The sequence below is a fragment of the Oncorhynchus clarkii genome, chromosome 13, assembly GCF_045791955.1.
Source record: "Oncorhynchus clarkii lewisi isolate Uvic-CL-2024 chromosome 13, UVic_Ocla_1.0, whole genome shotgun sequence".
In the NCBI taxonomy this organism is placed as follows: domain Eukaryota; kingdom Metazoa; phylum Chordata; class Actinopteri; order Salmoniformes; family Salmonidae; genus Oncorhynchus; species Oncorhynchus clarkii.
Genome location: NC_092159.1, coordinates 45,534,403 through 45,552,263, shown reverse-complemented (window position 1 = coordinate 45,552,263; position 17,861 = coordinate 45,534,403). Strand labels below are relative to the sequence as shown.

Below are 17,861 nucleotides of genomic sequence, written 5' to 3'. Positions count from 1 at the left end.
TTGCTGAGAGCTTCACCCAGTCAGTTACTGAGGTGGTGCTGTTCTGTGCCCCCCCCCTCCCACCTGTCATAGCCTCCACTCAACAGTGGACACCTCCTCCAACAGGCAGGACAGGAAGAGAAATACATCCCAAACAAACAAGACTAAATGCACTCAGGTGTGCCGTCAAGGCACAAGGCACCGTCTGTCTCTAAAATATTCCACATGTACAAACACACATGCACGCACACACGCACACGCACACGCACACACACACACACACACACACACACACACACACACACACACTCCCAATCTGGAGAGTAGCAGCGTTCCGGTCCAGATGGTGCTTCCATGTGTCTACAGCAATGGGAGCTACTGGGTTACAGCAGACATCTGTTCTGGTGGTGGTGGTGTATGGGGAGGAAGGGGAGAGGGTTTCAGCTCCCCTCCAAAGGTGATTCACTACCTGGATGGAAGGCTCTGAGGCATATGAGGTGATCATGTAATTCATCATTACTTTTGCTGTCTCCTACTCTGCTGTCTCCAGTGCCTGCTGAGGGGACATTGATACGCCTCTATGCATTTCCATTGGTTGTTTCCTTCTCCTCTCTCACTTCATTGCAAGCTCAGCCCATCACTGTACTGTAGTCAACGTATTGGTCTGAGATAGCTTGTGGAAGGAGATATGTGTGGTAGGGAACATTGTGTTTTTGATGATGTGCATGTGTGTTGATGGGAGTGAGCTGTATGTATATGTGTCTGTGTTATTTTTCCTGGTTGTGGGTGGGGAAGTCACGCTCCACTGACAGTTAGGGTTTTTTGTGGCAGCCAGCTTGTTAGCGTGGCGAGGCTGGAGGGTCATGGGAGCAGTTGATTGGCTGCCAGTCTGCCCAAGCCATGTGCCAGGAGTTGGTCTGAGAAATAGCGCAGAACAATCGATCGTGCTCGCTCACGCATACAAACGGGTGCAAGGAAACACACTGATACACAGGCACACACACATACATTCAGAGAGAAACAGAAACTGGAAGAGAGCGATCAGAGTAACTTCTGTTAACTCTAACATGCAAATCTTTCCTTGGGCATCTTGGCCTTGTCCTCCAGCCCAGCTCTTCACCCAGACATTGCATTTGTTACGATAACTAAACCAAATCTATCACAGAGTGCGCAATCCCACTTTAGCCTTGGTGGTTATAGTCAGCATGTCCACCCTGAACATTTGTCTCATTCAGCCAGTTCACTGGCTGAGACACATTCCTATTTTAATGTCCCAATCCTCTTAAAGTGCCTGAGTGCCATGCTGTGTTTTTATCATCATTAATACCATGCCACCAAATGGATCATCACACTCCCCACTCCCACTTGGTGTCACACATTCCTGCCTAGCAGAACATACGTGCCCACCTACCCATTTCTATACTTACCAATGCCCATGCAGGCCCAGCTGCAACGCTGCAGTCAGAAGCATGGTGGGTAATTGTTGTGATCAAATGTTTCCCGAAGTAACACTTCAAAACGTATTTCAGAACGGTTGCCTCGTTAGAGTTTATATGCTCAGCTTGTAAAAGCTATTTCAGCATCTCCCGAGGCCGTACTGAAACTATCCCCTTTTTATTTCATGTGTTTGTTTTATTTGTGTGAATATGTGTCGTTTATGGGACTTCTTGCTAGTCAGGTTTTTTTTCTGTTTGTGAATTTGTTAAAAATAGTTTTTGCGTGAGTGTGTGTGTGTGTGTGTGTGTGTGTGTGTGTGTGTGTGTGTGTGTGTGTGTGTGTGTGTGTGTGTGTGTGTGTGTGTGTGTGTGTGTGTGTGTGTGTGCGCACATAATGTCACAAACTGTGCAGTATATGTGTGACTCAGGACATGCAAGTAGAAAAATGTGTGTTTGAGTGCAAAGGTATTTTTATTTCTTATTTTGATAATTATTCTCCAATACTTGATTTCATTCTTTGAATATCGTGGCTCCCTGAGGTCAAACACACCACTTGGCAATGGTCACAAACCCTACAATTCTAAATAGCCTGTTCCGATTACCTTACATCAAAATAATTTCCCTCAAACCCTGCCTCACGAGGCCTTGATCATAAAACAGTCTCTTTACTCTGCAGCTCTTACACATTTGGCCATGTTTCTGGGCCATTTAGTAAGCCTGGCCTATACTTAGTGTGCCTGTTTTTACCAAACTGGGGAACAGTTCATAGTCCTGAAGCCTCAACTGACATTTATAGAAGTAGGAGGACACATTGATATGTTGTTAAATATATGTGCAGGCTATGCCGTCACTCTTCCACTCCCTTACTTTCTCTCACTCTCTCTCCCCTTTTCCATCCATCCTTCATTGGCATTGGGCCGTCTGCTTGCCACCCTGACTGAACAGTTTGTGTGTGTGTGTTCTGTATCTACCATATCTGTAGGAGATGCATTAACACAAGGCAGCCGAGTCTCCCTCCCACCAGCCCAGAGTTACATACAACTGACAGACTGACTTACAAGCAGTAGGCCACTAAATTAAAGGACATATTGATATCTGTTGGCAGGCTGCAGCTACAGTTTATCTGAATATAGCTACACACAGTCAATGTGCCACAGAAACACATTCTGGCCTAGCTGTGAAGCAGTCCAAAATCACACTCCTTGTAAACAGGTACGTTAACAGTGCAGTGTGTGGGAGGGAGGATCTATTCACAGTGTTGTCATATAGCTGGAGGTCCTGCTGTCTATAGGGATGCTGGGTGCTGAGATCACTGCTGGTGTGGGATTGGTGGTGGGATGTTGTGTTTTTTAAATTGATTTTCCTTGTCCTCCTATACCCTGAGACAAGCACTATCAATGGTGAGGTTGGGAACTGGATGCTTGCTCATGGACTCCACGCAGAGGACCAGTTACCACAGCAAGGCACAGTAGAATGCCAGTGATCAGAATCCTGTCTTTCGCTCATATACTCCAATGGTGGCAGCAATTATAATGCCATTGCATTTCCCAGCTCTCTCTCTCTTCCCTCTGACACTGTGCCCCAAGCCTTCCTCTGAACCCCCTCCCCACCCTGCGCCGCTTCGAAAGAACTCCCTCCCCCCTGGACCCCCACTTTACTCTACCCTGGTTCTGATATGCTACAGCACAGAGACTGTACACTAACAGAGAGATATGGAGAGAGAGAGGTTGATCCATCGTTGTAATCAATCGATCCATTGATTTCAGTAGATCACAATTAATAAAGCCCATGACATTTTTTTAAGTAGAAGTCTTGAGTCTAAATTTAAGTCTACAGCTAAGTTGATTTGATAGAGCAAATAGCCACCAGCCTGTTCATTAAACCCACGTCTCTGTTGTGCCATTTTGTTGATCCCATTTTTGCCAGGACTCTCCTCGCCTGGTTCTCTTAAGAAGCCGGGGAAATTCGATTTCAGCGCCCTGTCGCAGCAGACGAGGTCGCCTCGCATGGTGTTCACCCACCACCCGCTGCCAATGCTGGCGGGAGTGAGACCAGGTGAGACCCCCCTGACAGACCTCCCTGCCCATCCCCCATCCCCTGACCCAGACCCAGTGGAGGGGTGGCAGTGAGTGGTGTCCGTAGGGGAAGGCTCTGCTGTCCCACCCTGTGAGGAACAACGGCAGTAGAGTTATGTTTTTGAAAGAAACCTGAGGCACAGAATATACAGTGCATTCGGAAAGTATTCAGACACCTGTGACTTTTCCACATTTTGTTACGTTACAGCCTTATTCTGAAATTGATTAAATAGTTGTTTCCCTATCATCAATCTACACACAATACCCCATGATGACAAAGAAACAACTGGTTTTTAGAAATGTTTGCACATACAAAAAAATGTTACATAAGTATTCAGACCCTTTACTCAGGACTTTGTTGAAGCACCTTTGGCGGCAATTACATCCTCAAGTCTTCTTGGGTATGACACTACAAGCTTGGCACACCTGTATTTGGGGAGTTTCTCCCATTCTCTGCAGATCCTCTCAAGCTCCGTCAGGTTGGATGGGGAGCTGCACAGCTATTTTCAGGTCTCTCCAGAGATGTCCGATCGGGTTCAAGCCCGGGCTCTGGCTGGGCCACTCAAAGACATACAGAGCCTTGTCCCGAAGCCACTCCCACATTGTCTTCGTAGTGTGACCTTCGCAGGTTGTTGTCCTGTTGGAAGGCGAACCTTCACTCCAGTCTGAGGTCCTGAGCACACTGGAGCAAGGTTTTCATCAAGGATCTCTCTGTACCTCAATCCTCTAAAAGTATTTTACCCCTTTTTCTCCCCAATTTCGTGGTATCCAATTGTTGAAAGTCATGCGTCCTCCAATACACAACCCAACCAAGCCGCACTGCTTCTTAACACAGCGCGCATCCAACCCAGAAACCAGCCGCACCAATGTGTCAGAGGAAACACCGTGCACCTGGCAACCTTGGTTAGCGCGCACTGCGCCCGGCCCGCCACAGGAGTCTCTGGTGCGTGATGAGACAAGGATATCCCTACCGGCCAAACCCTCCCTAACCCGGACAACGCTAGGCCAATTGTGCGTCGCCCACGGATCTCCCGGTCGCGGCCGGCTGCGACAGAGCCTGGGCGCGAACCCAGAGTCTCTGGTGGCACAGCTGGCGCTGCAGTACAGTGCCCTTAACCACTGCGCCACCCAGGAGGCCCCTATACCTCAATCCTTACTAATTTCCCAGTCCCTGCCACTGAAAAACATCCCCACAGCATGATGCTGCCACCACCATGCATCACCGTAGGGACGGTGTTAGGTTTCCTCCAGACGTGACGCTTGGAACTCAGGCCAACAAGTTAAATCTTGGTTTAATCAGACCAGAGAATCTTATTTCTCATGGTTTGAGAGTCCTTTAGGTACATTTTGGCAAACTCCAAGCAGGATGTCATGTGCCTTATACTGAGGAGTGGCTACTGTCTGGCCACTCTACCATAAAGGCCTGATTGGTGGAGTGCTGCAGAGATGGTTGTCCTTCTGGAAGGTTCTCCCATATCCACAGAGGACTTCTGGAGCTCTGTCAGAGTAACCATTGGGTTCTCGGTGACCTCCCTGACCAAGGCCCTTCTCCGCCGATTGCTCAGTTTGGCATGGCAGCCAGCTCTAGGAAGAGTCTTGGTGGTTCCAAACTTCTTCCATTTAAGAATGATGGAGGCCACTGTGTTTTGGTACCCTTCCCCAGATCTGTGCCTCAACACAATCCTGTCTCGGGGCTCTACGTACAATTCCTTCGACCTCAGTGCATGCACTGTCATCTGTGGGACCTTATATAGACACGTGTGCCTTTCCAAATCATGTCCAATCAATTGAATTTACCACAGGTGGACTCCAATCAAGATGGACTCCATCTCAAGGATGATCAATGGAAACAGGATGCACTTGGGCTCAATTTCGAGTCTCATAGCAAAGGAGCATAGCAAAACCTCAGGTTTTCTTTTTTATAAAAAAAAAAAGGTTTTTGTTTTGTCATTATGGGGTATTGTGTGTAGATTGATGAGAACAATAAGGCTGTAACGTAACAAAATATGGGAAGAGGCCTGAATACTTTCAAATGCAAATTAGGCTAGAGTATAACATAGTTGTTCCTTCCTGTACCCTGTAAAGAGATCAGTCTGTGGTTGGGTGACTGGGTGAAGAGCCTCCATTCTGTACCTCCATTTCTCTGACCACCACCTTCCCTGATCACCACCTCCCCGAGCCACACTGCCCCAACCCACAACTATGGTCTTACAACTGGTACATGTAGTTATCATGATGGGCACATGATTTATTGGCTTTAATACGTTATTATACAGAGCCTGATAGAAACTTGGTGTACAGCCCTACATTCTCATGAGTCCTGTATTTTTTAGAGAAGACATTTGTTCTTGTTCTGTTGAGTATTTCTCCTGGCTCACGGCTGACAATGTCTTGCCATTTTCCCTTAAAATGCTTTAGGCTTATGCCGTTCACCATCAATTGTTTTGTCATCTACCTCTTTCTTCTCCTCTCTTTCTTCTCTCTCTCTCTCTCTCTCTCTCTCTCTCTCTCTCTCTCTGACTGAGACGCCTATGGCCTATGGCCGGGGAACCCAGGAAGTGAAGAGCTGTTATTGTGTCTGGCAGTGGAACATGGTCATTGTGGTTATTTCAACCATCGACAAGGATCTCTTGATGAAATCAGATATCAACAGTTGCCACAGGGCTGTAACTGGGACATTTGCATTCTCAATCGTATCAGCTCAAAGCAAGTATTTGTGAAGGGTGAACAGCTCACCATAGATAATGAGCCTCTGAACTCATCTGAACTCCCAACTCAAAGCTAAAAGTTCCTAAATTGATCAGAAGCAGTCAGGTTGACCACCGTGTAATGACATCTACCTCAGATATGCTGAGATTGCGAAAGGAGAAAGGGTTAATCAGCTGTACCCATAGGATAACCCTTTTTGGTTCCACATAGACCCCTCTATTGAAAGGGTCCTACATGGAACAAGTCTGGTTCTTCCTTTGGAGCAATTGCCAAATGCCTGAAAGTACCACGTTCATCTGTACAAACAATAGTATAAACACCATGGGACCACGCAGCCATCATACCGCTCAGGAAGGAGACGCGTTCTGTCTTCTAGAGATTAACGTACTTTGGTGTGAAAAGTGCAAATCAATCCAAGAACAACAGCAAAGGACCTTGTGAAGATGCTGGAGGAAACGGGTACAAAAGTATCTATATCCACAGTAAAACGAGTCCTATATCGACAGAACCTGAAAGTCCACTCAGCAAGGAAGAAGCCACTGCTCCAAACCCGCCATAAAAAAAGCCAGACTACGGTTTGCAACTGCACATGGGGACAAATATCATACTTTTTGGAGAAATGTCCTCTGATGAAACAAAAATAGAACTGTTTGGCCATAATGACCATCGTTATGTTTGGGGGACAAAGGGGGAGGCTTGCAAGCCGAAGAACACCATCCCAACCGTGAAGTACAGGGTGGCAGCATCATGTCGTGGGGGTGCTTTGCTGCAGGAGGGACTGGTGCACTTCACAAAATAGATGGCATCACAAGGAAGGAAAATGTATATGGATATATTGAAGCAACATCTCAAGACATCAGTCAGGAAGTTAAAGCTTGGTTGCAAATAGGTCTTCCCAATGGACAATGATCCCAAACATACTTCCAAAGTTGTGGCAAAATGGCTTAAGGACAACAAAGTTAAGGTATTGGAGTGGCCATCACAAAGCCCTGACCTCAATCCCATAGAAAATTTGTGGGCAGAACTGAAAAAGCGTGTGCGAGCAAGGAGGCCTACAAACCTGACTCAGTTACACCAGCTCTGTCAGAAGGAATGGGCCAAAATTCACCCAACTTATTGTGGGGAGCTTGTGGAAGGCTATCTGAAACGTTTGACCCAAGTTAAACAATTTAAAGGCAATGCTACCAAATACTAATTGGGTGTATGTAAACTTCTGACCCACGGGGAATGTGATGAAAAAAATAAAAGCTGAAATAATTCTCTCTACTATCATTCTGATATTTCACATTCTTAAAATAAAGTGGTGATCCTAACTGACCTAAGACAGGGAATTTTTACCAGGATTAAATGTCAGGAATTGTGAAAAACTGAGTTTAAATGTACACTGCTCAAAAAAAATAAAGGGAACACTAAAATAACACATCCTAGATCTGAATGAATTAAATATTCTTATTAAATACTTTTTTTCTTTACATAGTTGAATGTGCTGACAACAAAATCACACAAAAAGTATCAATGGAAATCAAATTTATCAACCCATGGAGGTCTGGATTTGGAGTGACACTCAAAATTAAAGCGGAAAACCACACTACAGGCTGATCCAACTTTGATGTAATGTCCTTAAAACAAGTCAAAATGAGGCTCAGTAGTGTGTGTGGCCTCCACATGCCTGTATGACCTCCCTACAACGCCTGGGCATGCTCCTGATGAGGTGGCGGATGGTCTCCTGAGGGATCTCCTCCCAGACCTGGACTAAAGCATCCGCCAACTCCTGGACAGTCTGTGGTGCAAAGTGGCGTTGGTGGATGGAGCGAGACATGATGTCCCAGATGTGCTCAATTGGATTCGGGTCTGGGGAACAGGCGGGCCAGTCCATAGCATCAATGCCTTCCTCTTGCAGGAACTGCTGACACACTCCAGCCACATGAGGTCTAGCATTGTCTTGCATTAGGAGAAACCCAGGACCAACCCACCAGCATATGGTCTCACAAGGGGTCTGAGGATCTCATCTCGGTACCTAATGGCAGTCAGGCTACCTCTGGCGAGCACATGGAGGGCTGTGCGGCCCCCCAAAGAAATGCCACCCCACACCATGACTGACCCACCGCCAAACAGGTCATGCTGGAGGATGTTGCAGGCAGCAGAACGTTCTCCACGGCTTCTCCAGACTCTGTCACGTCTGTCACGTGCTCAGTGTGAACCTGCTTTCATCTGTGAAGAGCACAGGGCGCCAGTGGCGAATTTGCCACTCTTGGTGTTCTCTGGCAAATGCCAAACGTCCTGCACGGTGTTGGGCTGTAAGCACAACCCCCACCTGTGGACGTCGGGCCCTCATACCACCCTCATGGAGTCTGTTTCTGACCGTTTGAGCAGACACATGCACATTTGTGGCCTGCTGGAGGTCATTTTGCAGGGCTCTGGCTGTGCTCCTCCTTATACAAAGGCGGAGGTAGCGGTCGTGCTGCTGGGTTGTTGCCCTCCTACGGCCTCCTCCACGTCTCCTGATGTACTGGCCTGTCTCCTGGTAGCGCCTCCATGCTCTGGACACTACGCTGACAGACACAGCAAACCTTCTTGCCACAGCTCGCATTGATGTGCCATCCTGGATGAGCTGCACTACCTGAGCCACTTGTGTGGGTTGTAGATTCCGTCTCATGCTACCACTAGAGTGAAAGCACCGCCAGCATTCAAAAGTGACCAAAACATCAGCCAGGAAGCATAGGAACTGAGAAGTGGTCTGGTCTGGTCTGGTCACCGCCTGCAGAACCACTCCTTTATTGGGCGTGTCTTGCTAAATGCCTATAATTTCCACCTGTTGTCTATTCCATTTGCACAACAGCATGTGAAATGTATTGTCAATCAGTGTTGCTTCCTAAGTGGACAGTTTGATTTCACAGAAGTGTGATTGACTTGGAGTTACATTGTGTTGTTTAAGTGTTCCCTTTATTTTTTTAAGCAGTGTATTTGGCTAAGGTGTATGTAAACTTTCGACTTTAACTGTATGTCATTCCCATGCCTGTGTGGAAGTGTATACTGCGTTGTTGTTGTTTTGTGTCGTAGATCCAGGGGGTTTGGGGTATAGAGCTTGGCCCAAAGAGCTTGGCCCTAGCCCAGTCTCTAATGGGATTAAGGGGGACTAAGGGGGCAGGGAGACGGCTCCACCGGGGTAGCATGGATCCTGGCAGGGAGCGATGTGCTGCTTGGCTGGGGGGCACAGGGTCCTGTCTGGGGGTAACACACTGGAGTTGGCAGCCTCACGCGGGCAGCTGGAGGCCCTGCCGGGTGGGGCAACACTGAAGGGGGTAGACTGGCACATCAGAAGAAAAAGGGAGAGGGTGCGCCCCTCTAATACAAATCAAGGAGATTTGGTAATGGATATACATCTGACAGAGAGGGCTTTGTGTCCCATTCAAACGTTCATTCACACCTCAGTCTCCATATTCAGCTCGGCTGGATGACTTAAAGCGAGATACTTTCTCACCCTCTCATGCAGGCACAAAAGAGAGCTTCTGTTTTCTCCTGCAGACGCAGCAACACCGGGACATTTAAACCCCCACACCTGCACACAACCAAATAGATATCATCCAAGTGTAGACCACTAACACATGCACATAAACTCACACGTACAGTGTGAACATAAAGATTAGTCTTGTCATAGAGGATCGTTGGAAAGCAGCTTGCCTATTTAAATGCCAAATTGCTGTGGCGCCTGTGAATCACACCCACAAAACAGCACACAGACACATTAAGACGTTCTAATTTAAGACGGTGCTCAATGATCTCTTTGTGCTTTTAATTTTTTTGTGTGGTTTGGGGACTGCTTTTGTAATGTAGACCATTGCGTTTGTGTGCTTGATTATGTGTAAGAATTTCCTGTAAAGCCTCATTCTTTCTTGTAATACATTTTCACCCTCAATCTATCATGATTTGAAGAAATAAAACTCAAATTTGGACTGATGTCACTCAATGTGCCGGTCCCTGGGTCTTAAGATGTGGCCGCTGTTGACTGTTTTAAACTAAAAGCCCAGTGAGTGTTCACTGCTGAACTGCATGTCTCGCTGTTAATCTCTGTTGATCTCTTATTCACTCTCCCTCCCTTCATCTATCTAACTAACGTATGTCTCTTCTCAGGGAGCCCCCGTGCCTCAGCCTCTGCCCTGCACTTCCCCTCCCCCTCCATCATCCAGCAGTCCAGCCCGTACTTCACCCACCCCACCATTCGCTACCACCACCATCCTGGACAGGACCCCCTGAAGGAATTTGTGCAGTTTGTCTGCGCTGATGGTTCGGGACAGCCTGGCGGCCAGGTAAGGTTTGATGTAAGAGGAGAGTTCAGGGGCTGAGTGACACCAACCACTTGTACATTAATATAATCACACATGGGACAACAAAAGATCAATGAAGGCAGTAAGAATAGAATTCCACGAACGTCTAATGTGTGGCCATGCAAACGACACAAACATTACTAAATTAAGTTTAGTGATCGGTGATTATTAACACTGTATAGACATGTACTGTTTCCCTGTGTAAACACTACACTGAGTACAGTACTGAGATAGAGACCACAGGTTTGTTTGTGTTTCATCACTTGCGGACACCATTTGCTGTTAAGTATAGATACAGTATGATAGGAGTGAAACTGTAACAGTGAAAAACATGGAAACCTTTAAGTTATGTAGTATGCAAAGTAAGGAAACAGGGTTGACTTTCTGATACATTTTTTAAAAACTTAAACCAATTGCCAAACTGTTGCACCAGTGAGGAGAGAAAGCAAAATACTACTATTGACAATTTCCTGTTGGTCCAGGGTTTTCTGTACTTAATCTTTTTTCCTTGTCCTGTGCTCTTCCAGACCCTAAGGTTCCCTTTTTCTTTTGCTCCGCCCACCCCCTCAGATTATGTAATCATCAGCACGAAAGCCTACAATCACAGCACATTTCAATCGAGCATACATGTTCTGTCTTCCGTTTTTATTGTAATTATTATTTTGCGTGTTGTTGGTGTCGTGTTTTCTTAGTGGAGTATTTTTCCCATGTTTTGATTTGTTGCCATGTTATGGACAAACCCCACCACCAATTGTGCTCTCACCCCCCTCCCACTCACCCCTCCACCATGGACCACCCCAGAACTCCCCTATCAACACTTGTGGTGATTATTATTTTGTACACCTCCATAAATGACGCAATGCACATACATCATTCGTTTGGCTGTTGTTTCCAACACCCCCACCTCTCCCACCACCCATCTTGGATATTTTTTGGACCTGGTCTCTGGAGCTGCGCTCTCTCATGCCGTGTGCAGGTTGTCACATATCGCCCCCCTGACCCTGTTTGTGTTGTCCGCAGCCAAACGGGAGCGGCCAGAGCAAAATGCCGGGCTCCTTCTTGCTGCCTCCACCTCCCCCAGTGGCCCGCCCAGTGCCCCTCCCCATGTCCGACTCTAAATCCAGCAGCACGCCTCCCGACGGCGGACTGACCTCGCCCACATCTCCGTGTAAGTGACCCCACAGACCAAGTCAGAACCAAACCCCCCCCCCCAGCCAGCTCACCTCTCACCTCCTTCACCGTCTGGGATCATACTGACCCTAGAGTTATGACAGAAGCCTGTCACCATTCTCCACTGATGACCCTTTTGTGGTGTCCTCCAGGGCTCTATATTAGGCCCACCCTCTTTCTCTTAGAATGCCCATCCTGAGCCCTGCCTTGAATGACACTAACCCTTCCTCGATACCCCTGTGCCTCTGCCCTCACAGATGTTGACGCAGCAGATTGCCATCCTGGTTTTCCTCCGTTTGTTTTATTTATCTCATATGGCCAGCCCCCGAGATGTCAGTTGAGATCGGAAGTTGTCTAAAATATAAATAGTTTGATCAATTTCCTTTTTGTCAATTGCTCACTCTAAATCACTTATTTTTTTTACTAGTGGCACATATTTAGGGCAGTTTGTGGACTCCAAAACATCATGCTCCAGTTATTCTGCCATTTCACCAGAAAATATCCAAACATGAAAATAATATTTAGAGTTATATTTTACTTTTTAGTTGAATAGATATATATATATATTTTTTTTTACTGAGTTGGTGTTGTTTCTTTGAAAGTCAGACAGAGTTACTGAAGGGGTGTATCCATTAGAAGGGTGTGTCTAGCTATGGGACGTGTCTGCCAAAATGTTTCTCACCTATGACAGGAGGGGCACTGGACGGAGCACTTTTCTTTCTTTATCCTTCTCTTTTTTTATATTTCAGATTTTTGTGTTTTGTTTTATGCATTTTTTTCAACCCCCTCAATCAATGTCTCAAAGTCTTATGTATTTTATCTATGTTACTGATTCTCAAACATGAGGGTTCCAAAAGGGTTCTGCGTCTGTCCCCATAGAAGGACACATTTTGGGTTCCATGTAGAAAATATTTCTACCTGGAACCAAAAGGGCTTCTTCAATGGGTTCTCAGCAGAAGAACCCTTTTTGGTTCTAGATAGCACCTTTTTTTCCTCAAAGTCTACTTAACGTATGTGTATGCTGCTAAATAATACAGACTTACACACACTACACACACACTACACACACACTACAGCAACTTTCCAGTATCAGATTCCTGTTAGAAGGGTTTGTAATAACAACCTTCGTGTTGCAGTCTATATTGACATCAAACTGCCCTAAATTTGGGACCAGGGTTATAGTTTGGAGAGGTCCGGCTCAGTTCAGTAGCCCTACTCTCTGATGCGTAGGGGGACTTACAGTAACAATTATATGTGTGATGTCAGGTTGAGAGCTTAAAGCAGTATTTTCATTGCAGTATTTTCTGAAATTGTTATGAAGTACAATGCTCCATAATTCATTTTTATTGAACACAGGCTGTGGTTTGACCATTTCTCCTTTCTGTGTCTGTCTGCAGCTTACTCCACGTCAGGGGCCCCAGCTCCCAACAGGTTTGTCAGCATCGGATCACGGGACAACAACTTTCTAAACATCCCGCAGCAGACACAGGTGAGCAAACAGCTTTAGGGCTCGATTCAATCTGTATCGCTGAAGTTTGCGATTGAAATGTAATTTCCGATTGAGTCGACATATGCAGCGTTACCATGACTACAGTCTCCGCTAACTCAGGAACATTGCCTTTACATTTCTATCGTGCTGTAGCACAGCTCTTCAGCGCTAAGGATTTAATCAAGCCCTTACTCTCATCAACACTACCAAACTACTGCATTAGCACATTAGCGCTTTCTGCTGCTTTCCACAGTGTGTATGTGCTTCCGTGCGTGTATTCATGTGGTGTGCGTGCATGCATGTGTATTTTTTGTGTGTAGGAAACCTGTCTGTTTTCATTGAGATTATCAGCCCAACTCAGGAAACTTACTTAGGTGAATGGATACATGCCAAAATATTTCTTATTCCCAAACTGCCTAACTACTCCCTAAATCTCACTGGTGTATTTCCCCTCCCTCTCCTCATCCCATGATTTGTTGTGGATGTATGTTTTACCGTGTGTGTGGTTTACCGTGTGTGTTAAACTGACCTCTCACTGTTTATTTGGCCCATCTGGACCCTACCCCTCAGGCAGCGGGCTCTCTCTCTCTCCACCGCACTGCCTCTCGCTCATATGCCTCCTCCATTACCCACTGCACTTTTCTCATTAGTGTCCAACCACACCCACCCCGAGCCAGCTCTGCTCCACACTCCTCCCCACCACATGGAAACCATCTGAAGCCCTCTGCTGCACTCACCCTCCATCCCTACACTCCCTCTATGCTCTCCCTCGGCTCTCTCTCCCTCCTACCGCCCCTCTTCTTCCCTCTCTCTCCAGCTTCGTAACAGGCCCTGTTTGACTAACCCACCCCGCTCATGAGGCTCACCTTACACCACCGTGCCAACTCTACGGCATTTTGTCCCTTCTTTACTCTCTTTCTCAACAAACTCCGAACTATTCACACACACACACACACACTTCCTGTGTAGCCCTCCAGTGCTCTGTGCTATTGAGTATATTGTGTTTACAGTATGGTTTTAGTTTTCACTGGAGAAATGAAATTGTATAGGGAGCTTTAATTGGTTGCATATGTAGCTCAGAAATGACATTGTTAGCATAATGTGCCTTGTGAAAAGGTCTTGTGAAAAGTCTGTTTGCTGTGACTGCAGGGCCTGAATAGAACTCTCACTCCCAGAGCAGAGATATTTGGTCTCCAAGTACCCTCTGGTGGCAGCAAGGGAGTTCTACGGCCAGAGGAGAGAGGAAACAGGAGAATGAGGGAGAGGGAGAAAAATAGTGAAAGAGGGGGAGAGGGAGAGTTTCAGCACAGCCCTCAGAGAAGTCACGTCCCGACTGTCTGGTTGCCTGCAGCAACCAGACATGATGTCATAGCCACTTGAACTTGAGAGGGGATGCTGGGGGAGGAAGGCGTGGGTAAGGAAAGAAGGTGGTCACTACTGCCAAGGATTCCAGAGAGAGTGCTAGAGGGAGATGGATGGAGAGAGAAAGACAGAGATAGTGTAACTGACAGGGGAAGAGTTACAAAGTCCATAGGCTGCTGGGACAGAGCCTGCAGCAAGATGGGGGATGAGGGAGGGCAAGAGGCAGGAGTTGGGGGTATTCAGGCGATCTGTTAGAGTCAAACAAAACAAACGGCACCTCCCCGGAGGCCCAAAGTTTCCAAGGCTCCAGAATGTTGGCCAGTGTTGACTGGTGCCAGATCCCGGCCGGTGACCCAGTTCTGCTCTATTTTCACACTGAGTGGGAGAAACTCAATCTGAATACAAGGAGCGCCAGACATCTCTCCCCCCGCTGCATGTGGACTCTGAGTCCAGTAAGGAATAACAACAGCCATTAGCAGCAGAGCCAAACCATACTCCCACAGCATTATAGTACAGTACAGCAATGGACAGTCAGTCAATATAGCTGGGAGTATTTCAATATGACAAGGGGCTGACAACTGTTGACCATTGTTAGTGCGTGTGCCTCTAGTGGTCAATTGTGGAAATTAGTGTTTACTTATTTTAAATGGTACACATTTGAACCTGAACTTAAAACTTCTTCAGGATCGGTGGGTCCCCCACGGGATGGTTGAGCTAAAGTGATTAGCATGAGGTTGTAAGTCACAAGAAGAAAATTCCCCAGGACAGAAGCTTTCTGCCAATCAGATATGTCTAAATTCTTGTTAATCTAACTACACTGTCCAACTTAGAGTAGCTATTACAGTGAAATAATATCATGCTATTGTTTGAGGAGAGTGCACAGTTATGAACTTGAAAAGTTGTTAATAAACCATTTAGGCACATTTGGGCAGTCTTGTTAAAAAAAAAATTGAATTGTTCATTGGATCAGTCTAAAACTTTGCACATACACTGCTGCCATCAAGTGGCCAAAATCTAAATTGCGCCTGGGCTGGAATAATACATTATGGCCTTTCTCTTGCATTTCAAAGGTGATGGTACAAAAAAGCTTTTTTCTTTGTATTTTCTTTTACCAGACCTAATGTGTTATATTCTCCTACATTAATTTCACATTTCCACTAACTTCAAGGTGTTTCCTTTCAAATGAACATGCATATCTAGGTGTTTCCTTTCAAAATAATATGCATATCCTTGCTTCAATGCCTGAGCTACAGGCAATTAGATTTGAGTATGTCATTGTAAGCGAAAATTGAAAAAAAGGGGCGGATCCTGTTAACAATGTCCTCTTTTTTTTCTATTTAACAGTCTTGGTTCCTCTGACATGACCTGTCTGCAAACCAGCGTCTAGAATCTTTCTTTACAATTGGGAATTGAAACATGGAAAACAGAAAAATAACCCACAGGAAATTGCCCAACGATCCTTATGTCTCACATAAAAAGTAAAGCAACCCAGGAAATCTTAGCATGATACTAGTAGGGAAACTCTGGACCCAATTACCTAAACAGACGGAACCCCCCATTTTTAAGACGGGAGGATCATAGGATTTGGGAGAGGCAGAGGACAAGAAGTCCTCTCTCACATCCAGCAAAACACGGCAACACAAAAAGAGGAACCTGAAGAGAAAAAAGGTCACATTCTACTTCGGAACAAGGACACATTGTGCAATGGCTGAGAAAAGCAACTATTCAACAGTCAAAAAAACTGACGTAGGAGTGGGGATTGAAATTGAAGGGACATCAAATCACTCTCTTGAAGGCACAAAACATGCCATCATTTAAATGCGGTACGCTCCCCACTGTCAAATCACCCACAAAACAAACCCATTAGGTTCCAGTGAAATACGTAGCAGTCCATGCTACTGTGATGTCTCCCTGTCACTCAACACACTGTCAATTCACCAATATTTCCCAGTCTTATAACCATTGACCTAATCAGCCCCACTACTAACAAGACAGAAACCATGCCAAACATATCCTAAAGGTTGCACTACAAGCTGAATTAACACAAATCTCATGTCCACTATTACACCTACATGGCATGGGGGCAAAACAGGCTTACCTATGATTGTATTATTATTATTATTATTAGTGAAAGAGAAAAAAAATGGATATGAGAAGTCTCAGCCCACAGTTCAGCAACACAAGGCCTCCACTCTAACCAGCATCCCAGCAGAAGAACCCAAACCCAAGTAAAGCAAAATGCCCAGTTCACTCTTGCAAAACTTCAACCGTGACAATAATCAAGTGCTAAGTATATCCACTTTCATTTGAATGATGAATGCCATTTGTAACACACATATATATATATATATATATATATATATATATATATATATATATATATATACACAAACACACACCGGGCCCAAGTGGTGTTATTACGTCTATGACACATGCTATTCACACGTTTCCAGTACACTCTTTTTGCCCCTTGTTGTAGACACAGAACCCAACACACATACTTAGTTAAAAACACAGGCCTCTGCTTTAACACCCAGAACTACACAGCTACAGTAGTAATATTCCCTTTTGCACAGAATTGTTTTATTTTTTGTTTCTTCTCTTATTGGACTTGTCCCTCTGAATTTGTCAGCTTTATAAAATGTTGTGTTTGAATGACAGCACCTTATTGAGAAAAACAGTGGTTGGGAGCGAGACTTCGAGTGGTATTGCCAGGAAGGGTGATTCAGTCAGTGTTCAATACCATGTAGTGAAACAGTGACATTAGGTTGCTGAGGGCCCAGAGCCCACCTCCCTCCCATCTCCCCGAAGTTGACCCTTTTTGTTTACACTCCCAGACTGCCCCTGTTCCAAGAGCAGAGAGCCACGCTGCGGAGCAAAATAATGATGTGACATATTTCTGAGTGCTATGGTCGCCTCTTTTCCCTGACACGATCTCAGCTCCCCATCCTATCCAGCCTGTTCATTCTGTTCAGTCAGCCCTTATAGATCAAACTGCCCTAAAGATACCTTACCAGCCAAAAGTTCAACCTTTTGAAATCAAGAGGGACAAATTTAAATGAACACACTTTGCACAGCGGCACTTGACAAACTCGCATGCAAACTTACAGTATAAGGAGCAGTTACAAGCACCCAGCCCAGGCCAGATTGACTGTTAAGGGAAATCTTAATTAACATAGGGCAATCTCTGAGGAAACCTTTTGTTTTTAATCATTCACTTTTTATTTGAATTCCTAACATTACTACGATTCAGTTTGAAAGTGATTTTTTTTTATTAAGGAACATCAGCTTAAATCACCAACCTCACAAAATAACT

At 45.6% G+C, this 17,861-nt stretch overlaps 1 protein-coding gene across 16 annotated transcripts in view; it reads left to right on the top strand.

Moving 5' to 3' along the window:
• Positions 1-16,774, top strand: part of LOC139364866 (nuclear factor 1 X-type) — a 153,579-nt gene extending 136,805 nt beyond the window's left edge. For 4 of the 16 annotated variants that reach the window (XM_071102028.1, XM_071102027.1, XM_071102026.1 and 1 more), the window contains 5 exons: positions 3,342-3,470; positions 10,331-10,506; positions 11,545-11,692; positions 13,092-13,183; positions 15,890-16,142. In XM_071102028.1, coding sequence (XP_070958129.1) covers positions 3,342-3,470; positions 10,331-10,506; positions 11,545-11,692; positions 13,092-13,183; positions 15,890-15,904 — 560 coding nt within the window. In that variant the 3' untranslated portion in view covers positions 15,905-16,142. Of the gene's footprint in view, positions 1-3,341; positions 3,471-10,330; positions 10,519-11,544; positions 11,693-13,091; positions 13,184-15,889 lie in introns of all 16 variants that reach the window. The other 12 variants (XM_071102041.1, XM_071102036.1, XM_071102030.1 and 9 more) reach the window with 9 other exon arrangements.
• Positions 16,775-17,861: the final 1,087 nt, after the last annotated feature.